This window comes from Cervus canadensis, chromosome 23, assembly GCF_019320065.1.
Source record: "Cervus canadensis isolate Bull #8, Minnesota chromosome 23, ASM1932006v1, whole genome shotgun sequence".
Classification (NCBI taxonomy): domain Eukaryota; kingdom Metazoa; phylum Chordata; class Mammalia; order Artiodactyla; family Cervidae; genus Cervus; species Cervus canadensis.
In genome coordinates, this window is record NC_057408.1 from 26,874,487 (window position 1) to 26,886,699 (window position 12,213).

General features: G+C 38.1%; 1 protein-coding gene across 3 annotated transcripts in view; it reads right to left on the reverse strand.

Moving 5' to 3' along the window:
* Window positions 1-4,869: 4,869 nt before the first annotated feature.
* The window catches only part of CDH7 (cadherin 7), a 141,004-nt gene continuing 133,660 nt past the window's right edge, over window positions 4,870-12,213 (reverse strand). For all 3 annotated transcript variants that reach the window (XM_043444332.1, XM_043444333.1, XM_043444331.1), the window contains one exon: window positions 4,870-7,061. In XM_043444332.1, the coding sequence (XP_043300267.1) occupies window positions 6,568-7,061 (494 nt within the window). In that variant the 3' untranslated portion in view covers window positions 4,870-6,567. The remainder of the gene's footprint in view (window positions 7,062-12,213) is intronic.

Below are 12,213 nucleotides of genomic sequence, written 5' to 3' on the forward strand. Positions count from 1 at the left end.
TCAACTTATCAGACTTTGTCTTATTGCTTAATAGGCATTTGCAAAATGACAATAATACACTGGAATTAACAAGATAATATTAGGTTATTTTTAAGGTTGTTTCAGACATATTTTCCAATGTCACTCAATCATACACACACACACACACACCTGTTCTTTTAAGTTCCAAGCCAGTACAAGGCAGCATAGTAATGAAAGAGTGTCAAGAATGTTGCACACATGGGCTGTCTCATTTTTGCTTGAAAAATTACTCCTGGAATTATACTTTATAGTGCCTGCCAGGTCACAGCCTCAAATAACTCCCATTTTTCTTAAGGGCTAATCCCACTCCTCTGAAACAATTTTAATTGCACTCAAAATGGAAATGCTATTATTCCTTTCTTGTCCTTTTGATTATGATGATGACTTGTCACCTAATCTTCTTATGTTAGCTTCCCTAAACTTTCATATACCATGGAATATATACACAATATATATTAATAATTTAAAAATAATTGGCTATAGAAAAGCAAAGATATACCCATTTAAATGCAGAGTTCCAAAGAATAGCAAAAGAGATAAGAAAGCCTTCCTCAGTGATCAATGGGAAGAAATAGAGGAAAACAGTAGAATGGGAAAGACTAGAGATCTCTTCAAGATAATTAGACATACCAAGGGAACATTTCATGCAAAGATGGGCACAATAAAGGAGAAATGGTACAGACCTAGCAGAAGCAGAAGATATTAAGAAGTGGTGGCAAGAATACACAGAACTATACAAAAAAGATCTTCATGACCCAGATAACCACAATGGTGTGATAACTCACTTACAGATAGTCATCCTGGGATGTGAAGTCAAGTGGGCCTGAGAAAGCAACACTACAAACAAAGCTAGTGGAGGTGATGGAACTCCAGTTGAGCTATTTCAAATCCTAAAAGATGATGCTGTGAAAGTGCTGCACTCAATATGCCAGTAAACTTTGACAACTCAGCAATGGCCACAGGACTGGAAAAGGTCAGTTTTCATTCCAGTCCCAAATAAAGGCAATGCCAAAGAATGTTCAAACTACCACAAAATTGTACTCATCTCACACGCTGGCAAAGTAATGCTCAAAATTCTCCAAGCCAGGCTTCAACAGTACATGAACTGTGAACTTCCAGATGTTCAAGCTAGATTTAGAAAAGGCAGAGGAACCAGAGATCAAATTACCAACATCTACTGGATCATCGAAAAAGCAAGAGAGTTCCAGAAAAACATCTCTTTCTGCTTTACTGACTATGCCAAAACCTTTGACTGTGTGGATCACAAGAGACTGTGGAGAATTCTTCAAGAGTTGGTAACACCGGACCACCTTACCTGCCTCCTGAGAAATCTGTATGTAGGCCAAGAAGCAACAGTTAAAACTGGACATGGAACAACAGACTGGTTCCAAATCAGGAAAGGAGTATGTCAAGGCTGCATATTGTCATCCTGCTTATTTAACTTATATGCAGAGTACATCGTGTGAAATGCTGGGCTGGATGAACCACAAGCTGAAATCAAGATTGCTGGGAGAAATATCAATAACCTCAGATATGCAGATGACACCACCCTTATGACAGAAAGTAAGAACTAAAGAGCCTCTTGATGAAAGTGAAAGAGAAGAGTGAAAAAAAGTTGGCTTAAAACTCAACATTCAGAAAACTAAGATCATGGCATCCAGTCCCATCACTTCATGGCAAATGGGGAAACAATGGAAACAGACTTTATTTTCTTGGGCTCCAAAATCACTGCAGATGGTGATTGCAGCCATGAAATTAAAAGTTGCTTGTTCCTTGGAAGAAAAGTTATGACCAACCTAGACAGCATACTAAAAAGCAGAGACATTACTTTGCCAACAAAGGTCTAGTCAAAGCTATGGTTTTTCCAGTAATCATGTATGGATGTGAGAGTTGGACTAAAAAGAAAGCTGAGCACCAAAAAACTGATGATTTTGAACTGTGGTGTTGGAGAAGACTCTTAAGAATCCCTTGGACTGTAAGGAGATACAAGCAGTCCATCCTAAAGGAAATCAGTCCTGAATATTCATTGGAAGGACTGATGCTGAAGCTCCACTACTTTGGCCACCTGATGCGAAGAACTGACTCTCTAGAAAAGACTCTGAGCTGAGAAAGATTGAAGGCAGGAGGGGAATGGGACAACAGAGGATGAGATGGTTGGATGGCATCCCTGAGTGATGGACATGAATTTGAGTAATCTCCAGCAGTTCGTGATGAACAGGGAAGCCCGGTGTGCTGCAGTGTATGGGGTCGCAGAGTCAGAAACGACTGAGTGAGGGAACTAAACTGACAGAGTTAAGATCAAATAAACTACATAGACAAACAGAAAATGAATTTTCTTATGTGTTAACTGTCACAGACATTTCATTTGTCTCCAGCCATCCCTGATCAGAAACAGTTGAGTAAGTCCAAGCTTTCTTGCAATCAACTTTAATTAGATCAACTATAAATAAACCTTCAAATTGGGATTTAGAAACAATTTGGGTAACTAGGGCAGTTTGAAAATCAATTGTTGTTGTTGTTCAGTCAGTCGGCCGTGTCCAACTCTTTGTGACCCCATGAACTGCAGCACTCCAGGCTTCCCTGTCCTTCACTAGCTCGCAGAGCTTGCTCAGACTCCTGTCCATTGAGTTAGTGATGCCTGTTGCCCCTTCTCCTCCTGCCTCAGTCTTTCCCAGCATCAGAGTCTTTTCCAATGAGTCACCTCTTTGCATCAGGTGGCTGAAGTCAAACGGTGTCAAAATAATGTGGAAAATTTGATGATTAATATTTGTAAGTAGTGCTCAAAAATGTTAAAATGTTTAAACAAGATGCTTTTTGCCTCTTGCAAAAAGCAAGTATATCTAATTTTATCTTAAGATCTTCTGGATTTTATATTTGAATATGATGCTAACACTCTATATGCATGTTAAGTTCTTTGAGCATGTGCACCATACCACAAATACAATTCCTACCTTATACAACTATACCATTTACATGAGAATAATTGCCAAAGACTGCTCATCATCCAGTGTAGTAGATGTAATTGTTAGTGAAGTTAAAATAAATGTAAGACATTTTCAGAGGGCAGAGTGAATAGGCAGGTAGCATAACCTACACGTTATTATTTCTTGCCTGTGGCTAGTAGTTGTCTAACTGTAACTGCAGTCAGCTTCAGCTGAGCTTCCTATCATAGGAAGAAGTTGACCAGACTCATCTAGGTGACTGCTTGTAGAAAGATCTACTCATTGCCTCTGCATAGCATCTTGTCTCCTTGTTGCTTTCCTAATTTTGGTCTGCAGCTGACTTTGGAATATTGCTTTAGCATAGTGCACATCCAGAATCATAGTTTAGGCTTGATCTGCAAAATTCCACTTTCTTGAAAAGGTTTAGTTTTTCTGTTCTTTATGCTGACTTAAAATTATGCAACAGTAACAATCTAGAGTAGAGGCCTGGGCTTATTTCTTTGAGTTGGAGAGTAACAAGTTAAATCCAGCTAATTTTAAGAAACGAAATTGTCCAAAATATGCATTACTTTGTATACCTTGAGTTTCTAATGGTGCCCTCATAAGGACAAATGGAAAATATGTAAAACTGTTAACTTCCCAACCATTTTCTGCATCCCATATGAAGTGGGTCCCCTCCTTTTCTACCTGTAGCTCCAAGGATCTGCAACTAGGAAGTCACGACCACATGAATCTGTATTTAGTAGTAGAACAGGGCACATATTGCTCTCATGTCATTTTTGATATTCTATTCATACTGTATTTACAACTAGGAGATTTCCTTTTACAAAGTAAGCAGTGAAGTGTTAGTAAACAGTTACCAACTATTAATAGTTCTCAAAAAAAAAAAAGAAAAGGTAGTGTTTGCTGATTTCTCTGGTGGTCTAACTATTACCACCATGGCTGACCTACCATTATTATTATTACTAGATATTGTTATTAGAAGCAGAATCGGGAAGAAATATGCATAACTGCTACTTAGGAGTTGTTCTGATCTGGCTCCAGTTCACCACTGAATTTTAGTGGTTAGATGATAGGTATTTATTTAGACGCTTTTGGAGAATTCTGTAACTAGCTCTAACACTGATTTTGTTCATCGACTACTCTCTGGGTTTACAACAGAGCCTCTCCCTCAAGGATGTCAGATAAACATCTATAACCCTAATTTTCAGAAGAAAAAAAAGAGAACTAAAATAACATTCACCATCATTAAAAGAAGCTTAGCTAGAATACTTCATATAAACTCCATCTCTATTAGGGACATACTTGCAGCCATCTCGAGATTTCTTTTAAACACCACTGAATCAAGTTCAATACTGTATTGTTATCATCTTCCACACACAAAATGGCAACTGAGTATATGCAAGAATTTCAAATCTTTATTTAAATTAAAGCCTTTCCCCCAATCTTTTACTGGCAAATATGAAATTTTTTTTTGAAAAAAGAAGAAAATATATATACTTTAAAAGGAGAGAAAGCCAGGTGAATGGTGTGATGTTCCTTTTCTAAAATACATTCAAACTTCCATTTATGCAACAGTCAGCAGCTGTGACATCATAATCCAAATGTACTGTTTTATCTTCGTGCAGACAAGGGGATTATTACACAATCGTATTCTCAGCCCCTTGCTGACTTAACACCTATATCACTCCCGCACCACACTCTGATTTTATGAACTTGGGTGAGTGTACTATGCTTCATTTTTGTAATCTGAAAAACGTATGTGATTAAAAGTCATGAACAGTATCCTTTACTGTTATAAAATTGGTTTTTCATATGCATATGTGTTTTAATACAGCAAGAAGCATGTCTAGTCATGAAACAATGTCTATAAAACTATTCAAATGAAAGAACTGTCTACAGATAATCATATTTATTGAATTATTTATTTTGATGAAGCTGAAGGCCACTTTCACATACTTCATTTCGAAAGGTGGGCTGCAATTTTACAGATTCCTACGGAGTTTCTCCTCATGTAATCAAAATACTGATACTCTGGTTCCACTGTCTTTCAGAAAGCACTTTTAGAAACACAATTTCTTATACAATGTCCACTATCTGTAGATTTATTAGGAACCCATCAATAAACCCTTTTTAAAAGGAAAAAAAAAATTCATTCTTACTTGACTATATTCACATTAAACTAGTATTAATCTAGAAAATAATGTTAGGTAGAAATACCATTTTAGTCATAAAATTCTTTTACTCAAACACATGTGATCACTTGAATTTCCTCTGCTCACTTTGGCACATCTAAACTGGTACAGGAAGTATACACTGTTTGGATAATTCTTGAGGAACATATTTGCATCAGAATTGAAAGATGGATTTTGAAATTTATAACATTACATTGCTTAAGATATATTAAAAAAAATCTGTCCATATTTTTACAGCAAAAGAGGAGAGGAAAACAAATTCTCAAAAGTCTTTGGAGCTTCTAGAACCTGTGATCTTGAAAAATAAATCTTGCATCAAAGAAAAATCTCAATTCTCTCTGAAATCTTCCTTCTATAATACACTTCCTTCCAATGTTCTCTAAATTCTAATGGCTCAGACAGAGAACTTCTATGTCCTTGTAGCTGTGTTCCTCTCTGAGATGTGAACAGCAATAGGGCTCAATTGCTCAACCTTTATTTTTTCTTTCTTTCCATTTCTATGCTTCATTTCCTTCATGTAGCTCAGACTGGAAAAAAAAATCAACATGTTCTGATGAGCTTAATATTCCGAGGCAGGAAGATGGACCCGAATTGAGTGGAGATTGGAGCTCCAAAATAAATATAACACCATGTGTCAAATAAAAAAAGAAAAGGTAGTCTCCTGTAGAAATCAGAAGAGATAATAAAAAAAGGCAACAAATAGACAGCAACTTTTTTTCATACCTACACAAGCATCTCAAAAAGACTGCCAACTTTAAGAATGATTTACCTGTTGCTTATTTGGAACACTTCTGGATTTATCTGCTAAACAACGGTTTATGTTGCCTTAAACCAAATTTTATTGGCTTGTATTGGAGGACTGGGGAGGATTTTCTGAGAATTTTTATATTGCGAAATAAAATATATTTGCTAACCCACAGCAATAAAATTCTGCTGGATGCTCTAATCTAGCAAGCCGAAAGCATCACTGTAAATTAAATTTGTCCCAAGTTTTGATATGCAAGAAGTTCCAGGACTTTCCTGGCAGATCGTGTTTTATTCACCTCACTGCCAACGCCATCACTGACAACAGGGCACTCCTCACTCAGAAGGCCGGGTGCCTTTGCAGGTATCTGATAGTTGCTGTCTATTCACAAACCACTGAGCATTTCTTTCTTTTTTTTTTTTTTAATCAAAAAAGCCTTCAAATGCTCAGAGTCTGTGGTCAGTGCAGTCCCTTGGACAAGTCTAATGAAGATTTGCTTCACCAAGGCAGAAACCCAAACAGTTAAAAATGGAGGAATATTTACAACCATTTCCCTTTAGCAAGCGGAGTTCTTGTGATTCTGTACGTCATTTGTGTTGCTGATTTTTTTCTCTCTTTTTGCCTTTACTTTCCTTCAGTACCTTTCAAACGAAGGTCCCCGGGGCTATGAGTACAAGCTCTCGGGGCCGGTTCCGTACATGTCTGCGAGGCGTTTAAAACGCGGCCCCCAGTCACTTAGGTAGTCATAGTTCTGATCAGAGTTTGAGCTGATGGAATCTAGGGAGCTGAGCGATTCCGCCACCGAGCCATTCCCCTCGAAGGCGTACGTCTGCAAGGAATCGTAAGGCGGGGCGCAGGGATCCACGTCTGCTTCTTTCAGCCTCTCCCAAATAAATTCCCGGAAGATGACATTATCCGGGATGCTTTTAAAAGTCGGGCGACTCAAGAACTGGATCTCCGGGGTCACATCCCTGCGCGTCTTGGTGTCTCTCATGACGTTGAGGTTTCTGAGCGCGGCCATGTCAAAGGCTTCCGTGTCTTCCTCGCCCCCGCCCTCGTCGTCGTAGCGGACGATGTTTTCTCGGATATCTCTCTCCTCGTCGAAAATCAGGGGCTCTTTTTTCCGTCTTCTCATGGTGACGATCAGGAGGATCAACACTACGACAAGGAGACAGCAAAGCAATAGATTCAATCAATGCACCAGCTCCCCACTCCATCCTGGGGAAAGCAGGTCTCTGCTGTGGATTTCAGGGGTTTCTGTCCTTTAAAGGGAAATGAATGGGCTGCCTGCTTACGCGGGAACTCACAGCAGTAGATGCGCTCAAACTGCTCCAACGCCTTTAATATTGAACACTTTTTATACATCAAGAAACCCTTCCCCATACCTGTTCAGAACTGATGTCAGCCTCTTGAATGTAACCTCTGGAGCATTTGACAGTGCAGAGGAGAGGGCCAGCTCAGGATAAATATAATAATTTCAAAGCCATGAAACACAAAGGGACTTTTTTTTTTTTTTTCGAACTCTTTAATTGCTGAAAAGGCAAAGTGACATTCATGAATGTTTGGGGTCTAATTTAACAACTGCAATTTCCGAGGGAAATGGATTATAGCATTTGTCTGGGTTCTTTGAAGAAATGCCTAGTACTTGTCTATGAAACTCAGCTGTTAAATAAAAGCCAGTATGTCAGACCCTATACAAACATTAAAAGCTTCCCTCTAATAGAGTCCCGCTTTCAGCATGAAACACTGAACTGGGTTTTTAATGTATTATGCCTACAGGTATTATGCCTATGGGTTGTAAGGTTTTAGCAGTAGCCGAAGATTGACTGAAGAAGTCAATCATTTCTTTAACATTAGGAGTTTTTCTTTTATCAAAACATACATAATAAAGCAGATGTTTGCACTGGAAAACAGACACAACTACACTGGCTATACTTTTAAGCAAACTGAATATACTTTTTGTCAGTTAATTTTTATTGGAGTTCAGTCGCTTTACAATGTGGTGCTAATTTCTGCTGTGTAGCAAAGTGAACCAGCTATAGGTTTACATATATCTGGTCTTTTTTTGGATTTCCTTCCTATTTCGGTCAACCCAGAGCATTGAATAGAGTTCCATGTGCTATCCAGTAGGTTCTTGCCAGTTAATCCACTTTATACATAGTATCAATAGTGTATACACCAGTCCCAATTCATCCTATCCTCCTTTTCCCCCTTGATGTCCATACATTTCTACTCTACATCCATGCCTCTTTCTCCTTTGCAAATAAGATCATCTACCTCGCTTTTCTAGACTGAATATATACTTTTGTGCCTCTTAATAAATACAGTTGACCTAAAAAAAATAAATAAATAAATAAATACAGTTGACCTGTATCTGCAGGTTCCACATCCAAGATTCAACCAACCTTGGATTGAAATCTTTTTTTTTTTTTTTCCAATTTCAGGAAGTCCCAAAGAGCAAAACTTGAATTTGCTTCACTTAGGCTATGATTTATACAACATTTACATTGAATTTGCAACTACTGACATAACATTTACATTGTATTGGGTGTTATAAGTAGAGATGATCTGAAGTATAGGGGAAGATGTACTTGGGTGATATGTAAATACTACACCATTTGACATAAAGGACTTGAGCATTTTTGACTTTGGGAATCAGTTCCCCACAGATACAGTTGGACAACTGTATATACTATTAAGATGCTAACTGCTCTGCTCTGGCTGTGAGTTACTGAATGCTGGTTGACTTGGGAACACATTAGATTTCATGGCCTAAGAATTAAAATGAAGTAGAAAGGTATTCTTGAATTTTAGAATTCAAACCTATATAATCATTAGTGAAAATCAGTGAGTTATCTTTGGCTACAAATAAGATATCCTTTTAACAATTTTTAATCACAAGAACTTTTTTCCTGGAAGGTCTAGAAGTCTCAAAATGTATACTGACTGGATTACTGTTTGAGGTATATTACTCTCAGCAGTTTAAAAGACAGCCCTCAGATTGGGAGAAAATAATAGCAAATGAAGAAACAGACAAAGGATTAATCTCAAAAATATACAAGCAACTCCTGAAGCTCAATTCCAGAAAAATAAATGACCCAATTCAAAAATGGGCCAAAGAACTAAACAGACATTTCTCCAAAGAAGACATACAGATGGCTAACAAACACATGAAAAGATGCTCAACATCACTCATTATTAGAGAAATGCAAATCAAAACCACAATGAGGTACCATTACACGCCAGTCAGGATGGCTGCTATCCAAAAGTCTACAAGCAATAAATGCTGGAGAGGGTGTGGAGAAAAGGGAACCCTCTTACACTGTTGGTGGGAATGCAAACTAGTACAGCCGCTATGGAAAACAGTGTGGAGATTTCTTAAAAAACTGGAAATAGAACTGCCATATGACCCAGCAATCCCACTTCTGGGCATACACACTGAGGAAACCAGATCTGAAAGAGACACGTGCACCCCAATGTTCATCGCAGCACTGTTTATAATAGCCAGGACATGGAAGCAACCTAGATGCCCATCAGCAGATGAATGGATAAGGAAGCTGTGGTACATATACACCATGGAATATTACTCAGCCATTAAAAAGAATTCATTTGAATCAGTCCTAATGAGATGGATGAAACTGGAGCCCCTTATACAGAGTGAAGTAAGCCAGAAAGATAAAGAACATTACAGCATACTAACGCATATATATGGAATTTAGAAAGATGGTAACGATAACCCTATATGCAAAACAGAAAAAGAGACACAGAAATACAGAACAGACTATTGAACTCTGTGGGAGAATGTGAGGGTGGGATATTTCAAAAGAACAGCATGTATACTATCTATGGTGAAACAGATCACCAGCCCAGGTGGGATGCATGAGACAAGTGCTCGGGCCTGGTGCACTGGGAAGACCCAGAGGAATCGGGTGGAGAGGGAGGTGGGAGGGGGAATCGGGATGGGGAATACGTGTAAATCTATGGCTGATTCATATCAATGTATGACAAAACCCACTGAAATGTTGTGAAGTAATTAGCCTCCAACTAATAAAAAATTAAAAAAAAAAAAAAAAAAGAAGTTTATATTTAAAATACCCTTTAAGGAAGAACACATTTGAGAACAAAAATATAAAACTAAGAAAGACATCAAAGTAATTTGGAGTAATTAAAAGTAATGAGTAGAGGTGAAGTATATTCCAGCCCTCACCTCAATTTGTTTTAAAAAGCAATATCTAAAGATGTATTAATTTTAAACAATTTTGTTATCATCAATGAAAAGCATATGCTTTCTTAGGCATGTGTCTGCTATTTGGTTTCCATCATCAGTGGGAATATGACTGACAAAAATAATTTTACTGGGGATCTTTGGAAATAGGGGGAAGCCAATTGTTTATTGTGGCCCTTTTTTATTTCCTTTCCTATTTGACCCTGGCCCATTGCTCCCCTACAAGCTTTATCTGCACTCGACAGTTTAGGAACTAAGATACGTTTCTGAGCTTTCTGCCCACTTTCTTGTGTTGCTATGGCACAAATGCTTTTCTCTTCATCTTTCATCTTATTTACTACACTTGAATGTTTTCAACTGGCTTCATCAAAGTAGCAGATGTGTAATTCCAAAACCCATGGTTTTGAAATGAATGAGACATCATTCATTTCCTGTCTATTCCCATAAATACTCTGCTACGTGTCTGCCCTCTCTGCTAAGTGGATTCCCAACCCTGTCCCTTTTTGTCTTCTGAAAATTAGCACATCCACCACGCCAAAGCCTTTTAGTTTTCAAGCTCCATGCCAGAATGCTACAGCAAAAACAAGTTTACAAAAGATTGATATGTTTCTATTGTAACATTCTGGTATGAAACTTGAAAACTAACATATAGCTTTGGTGTCAAGCCAGCCTTAGATAAAAGTCCATTCGTTCCTGATATTAGCTGCGTGATATTTGCCCAGTAGTTACTACTTGGGCGAGTCACTTAAACTGAACCTAGCCATATGTGATACTTATAGCCAATTTCTGTGCTCACAAGGGGGACTAAAGAGATCAAAGAGATTCGGGAATCGTGTAGGGAGATGAGCAGCAGGCCAGGCACTTGTCAACAGAGATGAGTTCATAGTTATCCTGTGACCTACAAGAACATTCATTCAAAATTCTGTGAACATAGCAAGTGAAGACATGTTTCTCCCCTGAGGGAAAACCAAGAACGAAGCTAGGTAATAAGCAAAGTAGAAGGCGGATCAAGTTCACGGCAAGCCCTATGCCTAAAGATGAAATGGGAGAGAAAAAAAGCAGTAAAGTAAGATGATGGTCTGAATGCAGAATATCAGCTGACCTTCCTGGTAATTCTCTGGAGTAAGTCTTTTCCCAGTGGCAGCTTGTCTCAGACAGGAAATACTCTCTCTGTGGTCAAGATAATAACCTGGGTTGAGTTGTACTCCCATCTGTCTTCAAAGCCTTTGCATTTTCTCTCATGCTGTGAGCTTAGAACTTCCATAGAAGGTAATAGAGAGGAAAGCTGAGAACTCAGGTAACAGTTGCTAGAACCCAGAAAGACCCATCAGGAAATTTTGATTTATATACTTTAGTTTCTGAAACTTTTTTATATGGTCTGCTAGAAATGAAAGTAATTGCAGCAGAAAGTTTAACCAAGAAAGACTTCTCATTAAGAAGTCAAACTGAGTTAAGACACAGAAAGGAAAGGTGAGTATCCAAAGAATTGTGATGGGTGGACAAGTGAAAATGGGAAAATGAGAAATACTCCACACAAAGTGAAGAGCAAAACTGGGGCGCTGGGGTGGAGCAAATGTTCAACTGAGCACAGAAGGATGGAAGAAGCGACGGCATAGGAGTAATGAGGGTATGAAGAAGGGAAGAATTAGATGCAAGAATTAGATGTTATTTTCATTTAAGCCTATCTTAGAAGACAAAACATTTCAAAATTCTCAATTCTCTTTCCTTCATGTAATACAATGGATCTTGTCATATATTATCTACATCTCACAATTATTTATTATGCTCTGTTGTAAATGTATTTTCAAACTACCAACATCCCTGCCTCTGACCCTCACAGTGTTTAGGAAAGGTGAAATCTAAGAACCCATGGGTGTGCCAGCCCATGGGGACGATACCCATTTAGGATATTAATATCTCATGAAGTTTGTTTTATTCCCTAATCTTGCCTGGGGCTGAGAATAAATGTGAAGTCTTTTAGAAGGTTAGACAGTTTAACATTTCAATGACTTGGAAGAATATTAATTTCTAACTACTTGAGCATGTATAAAAAATAAATTTTAACCTTTATGGAGAACAAGTATT